The following is a 19,538-nucleotide window of genomic DNA, read 5'->3' on the forward strand; positions in this document are numbered from 1 at the left end:
CACACACACACACACACACACACACACACACGCATGCACGCGCACACACACACACACACACACACACACACACACACGTTATTGTCTCCAGCTCTTTGTTGAAATACTCAGAATTTACACATGCAAAGAACCAGAAACCTGAAGTTAAAAAAAAGAAAAAAAAAGGTTCTTCACATTTGAGAGCCCTGACACTTAAATGAGCTTGGAACAGGTCCTAGCAGGCTGACTGAGGGGCAAAACCAGACACGCTGCTGAGGGAGGGGCAACTGGATTCACACTAACCTCCCCCCCTGGTAAAACCTCTTGTTGGGGAGGGAGATACAGCAACATATATAAGATTATCTTCTTCCACACAACAGCCTACAGCTAAAATCAAAATCATTTCAGCATCTTATCAATAATGCTGCTATTTAAAGCCTTCTAAGTGACGTAGAAACAAGAGTCATAGAAGAGGGTGCGTTGCAGCAGAAGGCAGGAAACCATCTGGCAGAGATTGACACCATCACCTTGTTGAGCCAGTAGGTTGAGTCTAGTGCACAAGACATAAGCTTCCTTTTTACAACCATCAAAGACAAGCAAACACACCTTTGGCATTGCGACATCTCTCTCTCTCTGTAAATGCTTCCTTCTCCCAGTCCATTCATTGACTGTGTTACAGATGGCTGAGGAAATGATAAGACAGGGACAGAATCCAATCAGCTCATCAGTATATTAATGAAAGAACTGTATAGTTAATTATCAATCCCCAATAGTTTCCATGCTGACATCAAATTACAGTCTCGCTCAAGAGCGCTGAAATATATTAATCATAGACTATACAAAAATATATATCGATGGGGAAACCAAATACAAAAAAAAAGCATCAATTCCTGACTGTGAAGTAGATGTATTTAATGTTATTATTTAGTTATAGGGGTCGCATCAAGATATACAAATCAAAAAGTGGAAGTACTTGTTTGGATCTTTGTACAAGAGAAAGTGCAAAACACACCACACAGTCCAGAGCAGTGTCTCCCAACCAGGGGTACGTGTACCCCTAGGGGTACTTTAGCAGCTTGCAGGGGGTACTTGGAAAGATTGGGGATTACAATTTATTTCCAAAATGATCAAAAACAATATTCCAAGTAATTTCATTGGCCCGTCTTGGTAAAACTGATTATTCTTCCCCAATTGAAATGGGAAGAATTGTATTAAATGGGAGTCATTCAAATTATTTCCATTCAATAATCAGATTTGTTAGAGATGCTGACTAAAAGTTTAATATTAGTTTAATAGAACAAATTTAGGAGAATCATCGACATGCATGAGTGAGGTGGTACTGCTGGGATGGCAAAACAGCTCAAGGGGTACATAAGAGAAAAAAGGTTGGGAACCACTGGTCCAGAGCATTCAATCCAATTCACGTTAGCAAGCATTATGAAGTCATATCTTTTTGGTAGACCTACTGCTGCAATAAAGTATCATCTTTTTTCAAGACAGGCATTTTAATTAATGAAATAAAATGAAATAAAATAAAAAACATGTAATTTCAGTAGGCACTTAAAATGTAATTGCTTAATTGTAAGTAGGTAACAAAAAGCTAAACAAAAATTTATTTTATGTATGCACAAGTACAAGGTGAATTGATGTCACTGTGTTACACATTCAAAATTTCAACGTGTTCTTGCTCAAGCAGATGGCGTAAATACAAAAACAAACTCAATAACTTAAACTTAAATTTGATCTCCATTTTTGTTTAAACTCAAACTAGGGATCTTCTCTAATCTAATAACTGCAATCATCTCCAGAGCTTGGTGTTACTCTGGCAGCAGGCACATTAGATATATAGTTAGAGACTAAGTGTTTCAAAAGAGGCTGCATCCCTTTTAGAGGGTCATAAAGTGCTTGTTCGTACAGTATACCACAGGTCAGATGGAAGTGACGGCTGCTGTGAACCGTACAGGCCTGGGTTCAGAATTTCCTCTGGTTTCGAGAGCGGCTGTCAGCTGAGAATGTGCGGTGCCTGTGATGGATCGTAGCCTTCCCTTCTCTCATCTGAAAACATTCGAAGAAGGTGAGGAAAAGAATGCGTCAAAGTCACCTCAAATGTCAAGACAAGCAACGATTCCCTTAAGCAACCTTTTTTTGGCTTGTGACCCCACTTTGACATCACAAAAATCTAGGGACCCCAGACATTCAAATTTCAGTACATGGGTAATATCATCAGTGACATCATCAATGATGTCACACAGGGGCGGACTGGGATCATAATTCAGGCCGGGCATTAGATACCAAGCAGGCCAGGCCGATACGGGCCGACGTGCGTGCCGGCGTCCGAAGGGCGGCGGCGAAAAATTTGGGCCGTTTGAAGCTCAATTTGGGCCGTTTGAAGCCCAATTTGGGCCGTTTGAAGCCAGATTTTGGCCGTTTGAAGCCCAAATTGGGTCATTTGAAGCCCGATTTGGGCCGTTTGAAGCCCAATTTGGGCCGTTTGAAGCCCAATTTGGGCCAAGTCCAATTTTACAATGAGATGCACACACTTTAACCCTGAATAAAGTAATAAAACCACTAGTAAACCAGTAGGCGGCGCCTGGCCTGCTGTTCAGTGAGTGGCCTGGCCTGGCCATGTCACATGTAACCGTATGCGGACATTCCCCCCCTCAGAATTCTGATTTTGATCTGAGAATTCTGACTTTAATCTCAGAATTTTTACATTAGACTTTCCCTCAGAATTCTGATATATATATATATATATATATATATATATATATATATATATATATATATATACACACACACTGTATATATATAATTATTATGATAATAAATATTATTGTTTCAGGCAACCCCATTTGAGTTCCAGGTGAACCCACTTGGGGTTGCAACCTGCAGTTGAAGGTTATGAAACACTGCCTAGAACGTCATACTTACAGCGGGCGCATCGATGTGTACAAGGCCACGCACTGCAGCGCTACCCCCAACATGCTCCTGAACACCTGCACAGGAATAAGAGAGGCAGCAGTACTGACATATTAACCAGAATAGTGCTGTCACCAAGTCAGCTTTGCTCCAGTCTTAAATCTTGATGCACAAGTCCCAAGTCAAGTCCCAAGTCTAAATGTAGAACACCAAGTCAAGTCAATCAGAGTCCAGTATCAATTTCATATCTTTAAGAAAACTAAGTATCTAGGACTTTTCAATGGGATAAAAACTTAAGTAAGGTAAGGTAAGTGCACCATGACTTTGATTTTTATAATCAGTTTCAACTTCAATAAATGCAATCATTTCATACAAATTCAGATGCCAAAAATGGAATTTAAATTCAGTCGTCTGGTGGAACAAATCTCATCACTTTCAATCTAAGTCATTTGCACAAACACAAGAAGATTCTGAAGTCTTCCGTCAAGACTTTAGCAACCTTCTCAAGTCATCAAAGTGCAAGTCAAGGCCCAAGTCACCAAAACCCAAGTCAGGTCAAGTCTTCTCTTCATGCATCAAATCAAGTCTCAAGCAATAGGCCTTTTTCACAGTGATCATTTTGTGTCAAAAAGGCAGGGTAAACACAGGTGCAAGCAAAACATAAATGAGGGTTTCCAACTCATTGGAAGTTGGAAAACCCCATTAATGTTTTCCTTGCACCTGTGTTCACCCTGCCTTTTCCATACAAAATGGCCACTGTGAAAAAGGCCCATCAAGATTGTGAGTTGAGCACAAAATTGCGAGTTGAGTCCAAGTCATGTGACTTGTTATGACCCGGGGTCATATGTTTGGTTGTCATATGTTAACACCAATCCTTTCCTCCTCAGTGTCAGTGTGTATTGCAGTGTGGTTCAGTGTGTGTGATTGAGAAATGAGATGCAGGTGGTGTCCACCCTGATTGGCCTGGTCAGGTGATGGGGCTGCTGATGACTGATTGGCTGGTGGAGATCATTTAAGCCAGCTGATGCCATCTTGCCGCCCCTTGCTCTCTCACTTCCAACAATGGAGGCCACCATGCTGAACCTTGTGCTTTGTAGTTTTTAACTTTTGTGTAATTGAGACATTGTGAAATTGTAACTTGTGCACTGTTACTATTTATCTACCTACAAGTAGCAGTATGTAGGAGAGAGAAGCCCAGTTTGTTTTCATAGCCTTTTCTCCTGTTTCTTTGTTTAGGAGTTAGGTAAGTGTTTTGTCTTTTGGTTTAACCCATCCTTTTCTTTTGGTAGGTAAGGTTGGGGTTTTGTTTGTTGTGTTGGCATTCTCTCTGAAGTGAAAATAAACTGCTTGTGAACTTTGGATCTTGGTTCTGGCTGTCCATTCTTGGGAGTGGGAAGAGTGGGGGAACTTTTGTGTTGCGGGCCGGTTCGTAACAGACTCGAGTCCCCACCTCTGCTAACTACAATCAAGTTGATGAGTTGTGGCCTATGCGAGGTGCTCACAATGCAGCTGGTGGTTGAGTCTGTCCAGGGAGAGGAGGATTTTCTGCTCCTCCAGGGAGATGGTGGTGAGTCCCTGCTGCAGTGCTCCAGCCCTCTGTGTTTGGGCCGTCTCCATAGCAACCATAATATCCCTTTCTTCCAGCAGGCCTTCAGCATGCATTTCTGCCAGGTGAAACTGTGCCGTGCTCTCCAAGCCTGCGAGCGGAGGGGTTAAGCATGTCCGAGGCATTACTTCTGAATTTTTCTGTTTTTGTACATTTGTGTAAAATGCAGCTGTACGAAAACTCAAACAAACCTTAATTTTCACATGTTTAAGTCCTTTACTGTTGAAATTATCAAGCATGCTATGGTGATAGATGTTTGTAATGAGAAAATTAGTTATCCTTTCACATTACTCTTAAAAACTTGGAAGGATTATTTTCTGGCATGCAAGAGTCATTGTTGATTTTTAAGATGACATGTAAAATGTTTCCTTCTGTCATGACAGAAACCCACACACAATGCACATAAAATACCTTCACATGGAAGTGGCAGCTCATAAGTACTGGAGAAAGGTCTAGCTGGATCTGTGGCCTGGTTTGTTGGCAAAGCAAATTCAAAGCACAACATAAAGGTGAAGTCATTCAGATTAACATTAATACAGTACACTGCTAAATGTCTGACAGGCATACAGCTTAAACGCATGGACAAACAAAACGAGCTGCAAACAAAAGCATGAGTCAGCGCAGCGGGCACCTTTTTGCGAAACACTGGAGACTCGAGTCTATCCTGAAAGCCTGGTCTTGAAAAGCCTAAATCGTGGCGTCTGCTGGATTTGACCGGCGTGGAAAGGGGATTGCGAAACCGATTCAGCAAGTTCTAACGCACCCTTTAGCGATGTGTAGGAACTGTGCTCTGTCCGTGCCTCCCCCCACGGCTGCTGCATGCACGTACCTGAGAGGGCAGAGGAAAGCGTCTGCTCCCCCAGCCAGGAGCCAGCTGTCTGCTTGGCTCCACCACACCGCCTTTCCTCCTGACACCGCTCTCCAGGGCCGGCCGTCTCACCAGGTTCCTCACTGAAAGCAGAGATTGACTTCTATTGATATCACACAGAAACAACAGTGGTTTGAATTGTAAGTAGTGCACGGTGAGGCCCAGGAGCCCATGGTCCTCTAACAGAAGATACATTACAAATCCTTTAGTCTCCAGTAAAGCTGACTGAAAACAACAAGGGATATTGTTGTTGAGCTTGTTAAATAAGAACTGCAAGGTGTAACGCTTTTCTTAACAGAGATGCAAAGTGCTGCAAAATAAACGAAGCAAAACAAACATCCTGAAAGACAATCCGCTGTAATAAAGGGAGGATGTGCCGGCTCAGCAAAATCCATTCATTGCCTCGCAAAAAATTAGTTCAGTTTGCGACTTGAATAAGCAATATGCAGGAACATGATATCTATATTGTAAAGCTTTTTATTCATTTATTTTTCCGATATGCTGTACACAACTCAGTGTTTGACACTTTATATTTATTTTGTTATTCTAATAAAGACGTGGGTTTTAGTTCCAAATTTCATTTTGGGACAGAACTCTTTTCTGTTTTGTTAGGGGTTTCTCTTTGTCCCTTTAAAATGACACTGCAAGCCAAATCACAGTTTCGATATGTATCAAATAAGTGCAATATACACAGTATGTCCACTATATCACACAGCTCACCTTATGTGTGTAAGCACTGTTAAGGGGTGCCATATTTCTAAGTAGTGCTGAAATACAGGCTGAAGCGTTAAGTAGTCACACATTCTAAATAGTATTCTTTTATGCAATGAGAAAATCATGGTTTAGATACAGCGTTTGATCTCACCATTGGAAGGGGAGAGAAAGAAGCCGCCCATTCTTGTCACAGCTTTGACACCACTGATAAGACTATCACCGTTGATGGTAACATGGGAGAGATTGGCACGGGCTTGAGGCAAGGCAGACAACGGGCCATTGTGAGTCAGGAAGTTTCGAGGGTCACCTAAGTCAATTGTATTAAAAAAAAGTTAGAATGTTCCAAGCATTCACTTTCCAGAAGTTACTCGTTTCCCTTTCGCCACGTATCTCACCAAAACTTTGGACTTTTCAACACCAGAACATAAGATGAAGCAAAAAAGAACAGTACCTCTGTTATTATATAGATCTATTTCAACAAAACAGTACTCTCATAAAGAGTGGTAAGTACGAGGGGCCAAAGAACACATGGCATATCAATGCAATTGATGAAAAACAGCTTTCTGGAGAAAGATTATCTCTTAAGAATCTCAGACAACTTTCCAAATGGGCAGACACACAAAGAGCATACAGTCCATTCATTGCATTTTCCTTCATCTATGACAAGGTGTGAACACAGTTCGTGGTAAAAAGAAAGAAAGACATTGATTGATTTGAGGGGTCACTGGGCTTGTAATGTACCAAGGATAAAGATTGAACAGGATAAGAGGGACAATTTTGGAAAAAAGAAGCCAATCATTAAACAACTGACTTGAAATGTGAGGTTGCATAGCTAATGCTAAGAAATAAACTGCAGAGAAAGTGCACAAAAGTCTAAATGACACATCCCTGCAGGCAACAGACACAGGGACTAGGCCTAAGCTGCAAGGGGCTGTCAGCCAAAATATACATTACCGTCCTTGGTGGCTAAGGCAGAGCGCACACCATGCCAGAGCTGTGAGATCTCCTCGTCTGTGGGAGTGCAATCTAAACAGAGGCCTTTTTCACTGAACCCCATCAGCCCTCTCCTCCCACCACAGCCCTGAGTCTCCTGATGACCTGAGGTAGGCGTGACTTTGCTGCTGCCCTCCGACATGGGGCAGTTATACGAGGGTGGCAGTGGTGTATACATAACACTATGATCTGTTCTGATTACATGATGTGTGTAAGGTGCCAAAAAGCCCTTTGAGTTGTCCTTGTGCAAGGCCTGCTCTACGGGCACAGCTTGTTTACAGTTCACGCCGGCCTGATCCAGGCTGTTGTAAGGAGTCTTGATGACGTATGCCGTCTTGTCCCCTGTGTTTTCATCTGCGGTTTCCGTCCTGGGAGGTGGGCGAGGGACCATGATCTTCCCCTGGCTCTTGGCGATCTGACTGACCTCTGTGGCAGATTGAGGTCGCACCACGGTGCCCTTTCTGGCGCGCGAGGAAACAGGACCCGCTCCGACCCGGGCGGAGCACGCTCTCCTTGGGACCTTGGGGCCAGCCGTCCTGGTGTTGCTCTCTCCTGGCTCGGGGGGCAGGCTTACTTGAACCCCGACATCTGCCCACGCTTGCTTTGTAAAGTGATAACCAGTGGAGGCCGGAGGGGTCACGGCAGGTCCAGGCCCGGAAGCCCCTGAGACCGAAGCCAGACTCAGCTGGTGGTCTTCTAGGCTGCTCTTTGACTGAGATGGATTGGAAGATCTGCCTTTCATCTGTTTCCTGATGTTTATATTCTGCTCCTTGTCCTCAGTTTCCAAATGTACTTCGTCAAACCAGCGTAATTTTTTTTTTACACTGTTGTTGCCCTCCACATCCCTGGCTTTTGCCCTCGTCAATTCAACGCTATCTCTAATCGTGAAGGCTACTTGTTTTGCAAAAATCAAGTGTCCTGAGCCATACGCAGATGTAGCATCTCCGGACCCATATTTGGACTGCTTTTTAAGGATTCCTTTAATGAATTGGACTTCACATATTTTGGAATTTGAATGAGATATCCCCGCTGATAGAGCTAATCTTTGTGCTTCCTCCTCAGGACACTTAAGGCATTTAGGAGTGTCTGATTTGATGTTAGACAAGCATGCTTGTTGCAGTGATCCTGCGCTCACAGACATCTCAATTTTGGATTCGGAGTTTGAAACCTTGTTGAGGTTGTTTATGGCATCACTAGACTTTTTCTGGGATGACAGATAGCTGTTTTCTCTTCCTGTTGGCTGGGTAGTTTCTTCATATGGGGCATTATCTGTGCTGTCATCTTTCAAGAAAGTATTAGGCTTTGGGAGAGCCTCAAACAAAACATCTTTGGGGTTTCCCTTTTTAGCAGGCAAAAGGATTTCTGTAGCTGATGGATGTTTTGCACGTCTGTCATTGTGTCTGATATCAAACTGCACCTCCTGTTTGAGACGAGAAAATTCAAGCGCTGTGTGTCCTGGACCAACTTTGTTATTTGTAGCCACTGTCATTTTGTCATTGGGACTGTTTAGTGGGTAGCTTTCCCGATAGTGCTCTGCATCAATAACTTCACAAAGAGTTAACAGACTGCAGTTGCCCAGAGGGGGTGGGGTTTCCATTTTAGGAGTTTGCTCAATAGATGCTAACCCCCATGTGGCTTGAGAAGGGTTGTGCGTCCTATTGTTTAGCCCTCCATACACCTCTTCTTTTTGGGGCTTAGCGTCATGCATCCTTCCCGGCTGGGGTAAGTTATCAGCAAGAAGCATCGCCGCCGAGGAAGACATTAGGTCAGATGATGGACAAACATCATTTTGGCTTCTCTGGAGTGGCTGGGGCTCCTCTGAATAGGAACATTGTGGATGTACTGTGCCGTGGCCGAGGTCCTCATTCTCCAAGCTGTCCAGACTTGACAGGCTTTCAGAATGACCGAGATGATACACATGCTGCTCCTAAAATATGAAGACAAAAGAGTGGTGAGGAGTAGCAGCAAACAATAATATGCATTACATTTTCCATATATATGGAGGTGGCCAGCACAAACAAAACGAGTGACATACTGTTTCTGTGTATGAGAGAGAGAGAGAGAGAGAGAGAGAGAGAGAGAGAGAGAGAGAGAGAGAGAGAGAGAGAGAGAGAGAGAGAGAGAGAGAGAGAGAGAGAGAATTTGAGTGTCCTAGTGTACTCTGATGCACTAGTCATCTCTGTAAAAGGGTCCTTGTTTGCTCTGGTGATGCTCAACACGTCTTGGCAGGCAAATTCAAGGCTAGGATTACACTTTACCTCATGCCCCTTTTCATTTCCCCCCCAACAGTGCACTGAATGCCACAGAACAAAAGAGTTTGGCAGCTCTATTTGTTAAAATTTCTTCAAGGTGATACAGTAAGTTCCCTACCAAATGTTACATTTTTCCCTTCTGACACAATCGGGTGTTAAACTACTTTAAATTACTTTTTTTATCCAATTGATGTTAAGCACCATAACATTTTTAATGCTCACATTCAAAATTCTACCATTTGAAAATATGACAAAATAGCTGGTTTTATAGTTGCTATGTACACTTGCTGAATTGTAGATCATGTACTATCATGCCCCTTTTACATTGGACTAGCAACCCGAGAAAATACTGTCAGTAAGCAGACCAGGAAGAAAAACCTGATCGAGATCAGGGTCTGGATCAAACTCTGGTCGGCTTGGTGTGAACGTTCAGTGCTTAGTCTGTGCCATAAAGCCACACTTCATGGCTTGTTGTTTCTGGCACGAGTGTTAGGTAAAAAAGCGCACTATATAAGGTGCTGGTTTATAAAGCTGAGACCTTACAGCTGCAACAACAGAACAGAGCAGCTTCACAGAACAGTGTCTGAACCGTCGTCTTCTTGTCTGCCTTGCTAAACAGCACAGAATGTAAACATATCTGCTTCTGATGACATTATAAGGTGACAGCCCATATAAGTGATGATTAAGGCAGTGCAGTCACATGTACGGGTCTGCCCTGCGTCTGCGGTGAATGGGACAATCTTGTGTACAAGGTTGGGAGTGAAGTCAGGTGTGATAAAGGGGTATTACACATATTATACAGGATTTCATGCAGACATTCAGTGCCTTTGAGGTGTTCTGGTAGTTCAGTGGATGTCTAGTCACACAGTTGGTACAAGTTTCAAAATGGGGCTCATGGCCTTCATTGCATATTTGCTATGGCGTCATACACATTATACAAGATATCACATTTCTACCTGCAGGGATCATTAAAGCACCATAATATTATTATTTATTACCAGCAGAGTTAACTGCTCCACTCAGTGAGGACGGTGCTGCAACTTTAACATAAACAAAGAAATAAATAACAGATTTCTCTCTTATAATTCTAATCCATAAATCTATCGGGCAGCCAGGAGGGGCGTTCCTGGTGCTCATGCGCTGCCCCCTGTAGGTCATGTGTAGGATGAAAAAAATGAGAATAATTCAGAGCTGAGAACTAATCAGACCTAGTCAAGTTGGATGAGGGTGGAAAGATTAACCTGTTAACCCCTAAGCCCATTTTTCAGCTCACCTGCCGAAAATGACATGCCTGAACTGAATTGAGTATATCTCCACAACTACAGGGTATTTTCTGAAAATTATTTTTTTCAAAAGCTAGCCAACACCTGTGAGATTGCTGTAAAAGTGTCAGAATTAATTACAAATGTACTGTATCAGAGTAAAATCAGTTAGAACATGGCAAAAAATTAAAAATTCAAGCTCCGCCCAAAAAAAACAACACTATTTTGGATGAAAAGCACCTGAAAATCATGGGTTGGTAGCCAAATTATTCTATGGAGCAGTAGACTAATATCTTATGAGTGCTTGTATCAAAGGAAATCCTTAGAAAGTGAACCAGAGCAATTGTACAGATGATTTACTACATGTAGGCCCAGGCGGACATGATCTGGGCACAATTTGGGTATCATGGGTGCCATTTGACTTTTCTATGGTAGAACACTGAAATACCTTTTTTTTCTCCTACTTACATATCACTATAGGTACTCAGTTAATATGCGTTATGGTTTGGATAACTCTCAAGCCTTATATCTGTATTTTTACTGTGTGAAATGCATCAGAAAAGCCTCTTGAAATTGCAGGCAAAGCTTGGGACGTTACGCAGAGGGATATCTCGGGACCCCATTGGCCGATTTCGATGATTGACACCTCTATGGAAGCGTCAGAGCCAATAGAATCGACGTAAACTGAAAGAATTTATGTCAGACCGTTTTCCAGGAAATGCTGTCGACTGAACCCAAAGCTCGTCTATTCTGTGAAGATGACCACTCCATGTAAAATCCTCCATATGGCTTTGTAAACACGATGACTGTAAAAAAACAACACTTTAAGATGATGAAGAGGCATTAGGAGTAGCAATTAGTAGCGTTTTTATGAAGTCAAACACAACTTTTGATTTGAAAACAGCAAAGGTAAGACATAACTTGTAGTTTTATCTGTAAAACGTTAAAACTTTTTTGCTGTTCTTTGACAGCCTACTGAGTGAGTTTTCATCTCTCAGAGACGAGCTATACCTCTTTGGAAAGAGCAGAGCCTTAGCTATCCAAAGCCGCCTCGTTTGGAGAGAAAAGATTCACTCGCAAAAACAAATCACCACATAAGCGCAGGCATGCACGGTTTTCTTGTTTTTGCTACATGGTGATATTGTTGCTTGGGGTTGGAATTATTTTTCGTTTGAATACAAATGCTTGTCAGAGTCTTGTAGCCACGTTTCTTCCTGACATTTTGGTGTACTGTATGTCTCGCTGCCTGCTTCCTAGGCTGCTGTAGAGAGTCATTTGTGAGAGATGACAAGGGCTCAGCCCGCCGGCGGGCCCGCTAGGGGGGAAGAGGTTAAAGATATATCAGTATAAGCCTTGGTTTATATTGCTCGCCCCAGATCAATACTCTGCACTACACCGAGTTCAGAGGGAAACTACATCCTTTTGTCTTAGTGCACATTTAGCTCAAGTAACCTACCTGAGGACCGCGAGTGTCTCGTTCCTTCTCCTACCTGAGGACCATGAGTGTCTCGTTGCTTCTCCTGTGCGTCTTGGATCTCGCTGAAGAAAAGCTGCTGACCGCTCTTGCTGTGCTCCTGAAGCAGTTTGGTGTAAGCCTCCACAGCGGACAGCACCCGGCGGTGGGAGGATCTTGATGACGTGGGAGGCTTCGGAGAGGGAGTGCGGCTCCTTTGTTTTTATGGAAAGAACGGGAAAATATACAGATAAATCAACGTTTTTTTTCTCCTCCAGTTGCTGTAAAAGGCAATACATAAAACATATTAAAAAAAAGTCTGAATCCCACATCTTAATTTCATCCATGTTAACAAGGAATTTACTATTTTTACCTGCTAAAGTTGGAGTTGCTGGACAGGAAAGAGGACTGCCGGCTGTATGAACTCAAGCTGCCTTGAATCTGATTAAGTGCATCTTCAATATTTGGAATGTTCTTTCTAAAAGCTGAAACATCATAAAGGGGAAGATTTATAGCATACAGTAGGGGTGTGAAGTGAATCTTTGGATATCTCACAATCCGATTCACGATTCAATTCAAAATGATTTCCAGATTCAAAATCAATTCTCGATTCAGTACATAGGGGGATTTTGAGGATGATCTACTCCAGTCCACTGTGGGCTACATTGTAACTGCTAAGAAAGGTGCAAATGATGGCATGAAAGCAAAATAAAGTGTATAAGACTAGTTTTTTGTATTTGAAAAAGTTTTATCATCAGACTGATTGATTGATTGAAACGATTTATTTCAAACAGTTAAAACAATAGATAAAATGAAAAAACCAGTAAACATAACAGTCCAATAGACTTCAGCAAAAGGAAAATACGTAAACTCCAACATAAAGAAAAGGCGAACTGTGTGAAAAGGGTCCGGAAGAAGCCTAGGCTTATCGAGTCCTGCCCCCAAATCATTCATAAACAAATTATGAATGATTTATGTATCATTCAATGTTCATGTATACACATACATACATACATACATATATATGTATATATATATACACATACGTATACAAACTTACCCATACACACACAATATCATAAATCAACCCACATATCCCTATCAATACTTATTCCTAATAATACATTCCAATATTACCCCAATAACCCAATGATTTGATATTAACTTGTGTTGTACCAATGCATATAAGAATATATACAATGTACACAACAATTCTATACATAATGTATATTACAACATATACCATATACAACACTATAATTCATTACACATACCATAACTTTTCTACATATATGTATATTAATGCGGGCCCGGTGCCACGAGGGGGCAAAAGGGGGCTTTGCACCCTCAGTTCAATTTTCTGCCCCCTCACTTAATTTTTTTTTCTTTTTTTTCCGAATAGTTCATCTATAAAGGCCAGTTAGGCAATGTTTGTACCTGACATGTTTCGGCTGCTGTTTCTGCAGTCTTCATCAAATTTGATCAGTTTAAGTTGATGTAGGCTACCCCCTATAAACATAGCTCTGTTGTTTCAGAATTGGCAATGAAGCGCTATTTGCTGTGCTTTGGTTGTCACAAGGTGTCAGAGATGTAGCTATTTATTAAATTTGAACCTCACTGCATGTTGTAGTGAGCATGACGTGATTAAACACACACACACACACACACACACACACACACACACACACACACACACACACACACACACACACACACACACACACAGAGCACAGAGAGAGAGAAATCAGCTGCACCCAAGCACACAGCATGCCATGAGCAGAAAGATGGAGACAACGCATCTGATCACTTTATTTCTTTAATTTAATTAACCTGGCACTGACTGGCTATTATTTTGTTTATTTTTTTGTCGATTTTTGCAGCAATTGTTTATTCTATGACTTTTCATATAGACATACATATTATGTTCAGAGTGCTCCAGACAGGTCCCGCATTTCACGTTATACAAAGCTCTGCTCTATTAATGCCTTAATCTGCTGCTGTGAAATAAATGTTTTATTTTATTTTGAGTAGTAGTCTTTCTTGTGTTGTTATTGTGCTTTTCAGAGGTTATTATGGTTAAAAAGTCCAGAAATAGGCATAGCGGGTATATATCCTATGTTAAAAAAAAAAAAAAACGATCAATCATTTCATAATGGCGCCGGCCCTGTATTAATGTACAGAATACACATCAGACCAGGCACACACACCCACCACTAACACAGTAATACTCTGCCAGGAAGAAAAAAGGACATTGCCAAAAAACAACAAAAATTCGAGCTACTCAATGTATTTCTTGATTAAATATTTTTTTAACTTGGATTTGAAAATGGAGATATTAGCACTTTGTTTGATCCTGTCATCCAGTCTGTTCCAAAGAGTCACCCCATAGACTGTAATACACATGCGCTTAAGAGTAGTGCGAGCACACGGCTGTTTCAAATTATATTTACCTCTTAAATCATAGCATCCTTCTCTGTCTGCAAACATTTTTTGAATATTACCAGGAAGTAGATTGTTCCTCGCTTTGAACATAATTAGTGCGGTTTTGTAATCAATAAAATCCATCCGTTTCAATGCATTTGACTTTATAAATAGTGCATTAGTGTGTTCCAAATAACCTACCTTATGAACAATCCTTATTGCTTTTTTTTTTTAAGTGTGCATAATGTATGAAGGGTACTTTTATAGGTATTCCCCCAGACTTCCACACAATAATTCAGGATGGGTAAAATAAGAGAGCAGTACAGCATGTACAGTGATTTCAGGTTCAGAAAGTGTTTAGTTTTACCTAGGACTCCAATATTTCTCGACATTTTAGAGCATACAAACTTAACGTGTGGTTTCCAACATAAGTTGTGGTCCAAGATTATCCCCCAAAAAATGTTCTCAAAAACTCTTTCTAGATCAACATTATCGATATTTACTACGACTGGGGTATTCAAGTGGATCCTTCTTTTACCAAATAACATAAACTTGGTTTATTCTACACACACACGCGCTCATACCTGCACACATATTCACTCCACTTGTCCCATCCCTTACAGAAAAAACACATGAACTTCACATGTGCTATTTCACATGTGATCACATGTGAAAACATGTTAAATATCACATGAAAACATGTGGAACACATGTGAAACATGTGCTTTGCCCATGGGAAGCATGTGGTTTTGGAACGTTTTCACATGTGAAATGTGTGAAACCCATGTCAATTCCCATGTGATTACATGTGAAACCTATGTGATTTACATGTGAAACCCATGTAAATGTTGTTTTCCACATGTGGAAAACATGTTGCTATACAACATGTGGCAAAACATGTTATCACATGTGATAACATGTGTTCCACATGTGAAAATGTTCCAAAACCACACGCTTCCCATGGGTTTCACATGTGTTCCACATGTTTTCACATGTGACATTTAACATGTGTCCACATGTTTCACCACATGTGCCACATGTGGTGAAACATGTGGACATATGTGAACCTCGTGTGTTTTTTCTGTAAGGGATACAAAGGACCACAATGGAAACAAGCCCTTGGGCTTTATTGTGTTTTATTCCTTTTGATCAATATTTTTGTTGTATTGTCTTGCACAATTCTGCTCTTATTGAATCAATAAAGTTATCAATCAATCAATCAATCAAATTTCTTTAAATTTAGCGATAATTTGTTCAGGTCGAACTTTCCCATTTCTGATGAGATTCATGCTAAACTTGCACAAATACAAACTTCTTAGTATTTCTCAGCTCTCAGTGACTTCAAGAAAAATAAGTTGAAGTAATAAAAAAATAGATCATTGGGAGTTGTGAATTGATTCAGAATCGTGGAAGATAAAAATCGCGATTCTTATTTTCTGGGACACCCAAACGTGTGATGGTAGCATTTCGAGACCATTGTGTGTTATTTCTCAGCTCAAAGAAGCGTGTGTGCATGTGTGCGTGTGTGTGCGTGCGTGTGTGTGTGTGTGTGTGTGACACTAACATTGTCTTCTTCTCTGAGAAGGAGGTAGATGGGCTCTTTGGAAGCGTTCGGTGGCGTCCTGCACACGCTGCCTGCGCTGCTGCAGGATGTTCTCTCTCAGCCGCTGCTCCTGCACATCCCACTGCCTCCGCCTTTCCTCCAGAGCCCTGCGGCACAAGCAGGCCAGCGCGCTAATTAAGGCACAATCTAATTGATCAGGGCTAGAGTGACCACGTTTTAGATCAGGAAACCCGAGTCCATTCTGCGAGGTGTGTCAGTCATTAATAAGTTAAAGGCAAAGGGAAGTCAATAATGATGCCAACCAGGCTCAAACTAATCCAGCATCAGATCAAAAATTGGTGGAAAAAAGACAATCCAGGTCAACAAGAGTGATGGGCATTTTTAACAGATAGTGGGGCCAATAAAACTAGGCAGCCGCTGCGAGGGCACCAAGATGCTTGTGTAAGAGCATCATTCACTCACATATGGAAACTTAAGACCTGTAATAAAAATAACAATATATGCCTTTTGCGATTAAAAAAAGAAAGAAAAAAAGATTGATGGACCACTGCTACAGAATGTTTAGGATTTTATAAAATAACATGTTTAGCACTCTTAAACTCAAGCCTTTAGCAAACCTGTTTCTGTACCATGATGAGCAATAACTCACTTGTTAAATTGTTTGCAATAACGCATTGTGATTGAACAAGAGGTGCTTTTAACTGCAATTTACAAACTTGTACTTCATCGCTCCCACCGCTTGTACTTGTTTAGTGTTTGATACTATTGTAAAAATCATGCACGTTGTATAAAAGCAATGACATAGTGTCGGTCTGGCTGTATGATGGTTACTGGCAGTGTTGCTTTACGATCTTTAATAGCACCTAAATGTTTGATGAGTGCAACATGTTGCTATTCGTGATGCAGCTGTAAAACAACCCTTACAGAAAAAACACATGAACTTCACATGTGCTATTTCACATGTGATCACATGTGAAAACATGTTAAATATCACATGAAAACATGTGGAACACATGTGAAACATGTGCTTTGCCCATGGGAAGCATGTGGTTTTGGAACGTTTTCACATGTGAAATGTGTGAAACCCATGTCAATTCCCATGTGATTACATGTGAAACCTATGTGATTTACATGTGAAACCCATGTAAATGTTGTTTTCCACATGTGGAAAACATGTTGCTATACAACATGTGGCAAAACATGTTATCACATGTGATAACATGTGTTCCACATGTGAAAATGTTCCAAAACCACACGCTTCCCATGGGTTTCACATGTGTTCCACATGTTTTCACATGTGACATTTAACATGTGGACATATGTGAACCTCGTGTGTTTTTTCTGTAAGGGAAGGAACAAACATGGAAAACAAGTTCCATAATAAACACCGAGGTAGTCTTTTCACCTCACTAGATCATTCTCACTTTTTTAAGCAAACACACCTCTGTTTTGCAGAGTGGGTACAAGTATGATTTTGAGTTTTTGTTTTACAGTACTACATATACAGTATATAAAAAGTATATCGCTGACGGATCATTAACTTAATGTAATAAATAAGGTTGTCTTAACTTTGGACCTGCTTTTCACCCACGTAGCATTAAAGAAGAAGAATGGAAATCTAAATTGCCTCTCAGATAATCAATCATACAATAAAACTGCAACCATCCTTGCATTAGCCCACACTCTCTCCACCCCCTTTCCTGCTTTCAGCCTCTGCACAGATTTAGAAGGTTATTTATCTGTAAGTGATTTGAACCTCATATGGCTCTGACCCACAGTTACCGCCTGGGCCCGCGGATCTATTTACAGGTCTCTCTAGAGATGACTAAATCCTGTCAAACGCAACCGTGACTTGCGGAATGTCTCATCCACCACTGCCCCTTCTCCTCGAAGGTGTGCCAGCCAGAGCCAGAACCATAAGCAGGTCTGTCTCTCTCTCTCTGCCTCCAGGAAGAAGACTTTCTGGGCAGGTGCAGGCTATAATATGAAGACGGTAGGGTGAAGTGATAGGGGATGCAGACCTGTTGTTTACAATGTAAAAATGCATTGTTATTAGAGTGAAACAAACTGACTTCCTGCGGCGGTTGGTTTCCAGGGAGAACTTGTGAGCGCGGGATCTGCACGATCTCTGCTCCTCGACCAGAAGCTGTCGCTCATCATCAGCTCCGAGCCTGGCATGTCTACAGGTGAACAGCTAAGGAGGAAACTGCAGTGTAGCAATGAGCGGATATCCCTTAAACACAACCTTCAACTTGAATGAATAAAACATGTCAAAGTTCTTGTGGATTATACAGGCCACACTCTGAGCCATATGTCATTTAACTATAAACACATTAGGCTACCATATTACACACACACACACACGCACGTGCGCGCACGCACGCACACACACACACACACACTGACACACACACACACACACACACACACACACACACACACACACACACCAAGCAGCAGGATACGAGTGGTAGAAGAAGTTGTCCTTCAAAGCTTGCATTCTAGGAATAGACATACAGCTTCAGCTGCTAGCTAAAGCTAACTTGGCTAGCTAATTAGCTAATTAACGCTAACGAAACGTTACCACTGCCTTCTCTTGTCTTCACTCAACCATTTTCAGGATGCAGCAGATATAACGTTACTTGCAAATGAGATAACATTCGAGTCCACATATCAATTGCTTCTTCAACGGGACAACACCCTCGTCAGCCGTTAAAAAAAGTAATAAGTAATTTGGAAAAGTTGCCATTTTTCCAGCTGTCTCTCCTCTGTGTACAGTCACGCCATGATGGTAACCGAGGACGCGCCCGCGCTGCCTTGACAACCTCCACAGCGACAGTCGGTGGTGAAATCCACGGTGTGACCAGCAGAGGGCTCACCTCAAACCTAAACTGAGAAGCCCCTGACTGCAGTACGCAGATCGGGGAGTGGCTCAACGTGGGCGGAGTCAAACGCGCACTCAAAGTAAAACTCAGCTCTTTCTTCTTCTATCAGATCTTCGGCAGTGTGCACGCTTCTAGGCGTATTACTGCCCTCCGCAGGATAAAGTTCATAGTGACTCTTTTTACAGTGTTTATCATGTAGGAAAACTACTCTAATATATCAGTAAAAATCCTGTTGAACAAGATCGTATTTTTATGACATTGTCTGGAAATTCCTGCTTATCAAACTGAACCAACAAACAGTGCTGTGATTCCTTTCTCTGCCCATTGAATAAATCTATTATCACTTGCAGCTGGCTTAAAGTCTGGGTCAAAGCTCAGCCACCTCAATATTATTTCTTTCTGAATTTTAAGTTGTTTCACTAGACGAAACCAGGTATCTATAGAAAACCTAACCCATCGACTCTGAATATCACTGTGTTTAGCAGCTAGTGGGGATCCTACCAGGTATCTATAGAAAACCTAACCCATCGACTCTGAATATCACTGTGTTTAGCAGCTAGTGGGGATCCTAGCAGACTTTGTATAGGTGAATCCATCAGTGACTACAACACATTATTATTGT

At 41.6% G+C, this 19,538-nt stretch overlaps 1 protein-coding gene across 1 annotated transcript; it reads right to left on the reverse strand.

The window, feature by feature from the left end:
• Positions 1-1,834: 1,834 nt before the first annotated feature.
• On the reverse strand, positions 1,835-18,531 carry cep126 (centrosomal protein 126; the record flags this gene model as incomplete). The annotated part of the gene is made up of 13 exons (XM_083636673.1): positions 1,835-2,034; positions 2,911-2,975; positions 4,401-4,595; positions 4,916-4,973; positions 5,334-5,455; positions 6,238-6,393; positions 7,041-8,499; positions 8,863-9,006; positions 12,084-12,261; positions 12,420-12,531; positions 16,032-16,177; positions 18,104-18,211; positions 18,497-18,531. 13 exons carry the CDS (start codon positions 18,529-18,531, stop codon positions 1,951-1,953), a joined length of 2,862 nt encoding a protein of 953 aa, XP_083492799.1. The 3' UTR covers positions 1,835-1,950.
• Positions 18,532-19,538: the final 1,007 nt, after the last annotated feature.

The sequence above is a fragment of the Poromitra crassiceps genome, assembly GCF_964638095.1.
Source record: "Poromitra crassiceps genome assembly, chromosome: 5".
NCBI classification, from domain to species: domain Eukaryota; kingdom Metazoa; phylum Chordata; class Actinopteri; order Beryciformes; family Melamphaidae; genus Poromitra; species Poromitra crassiceps.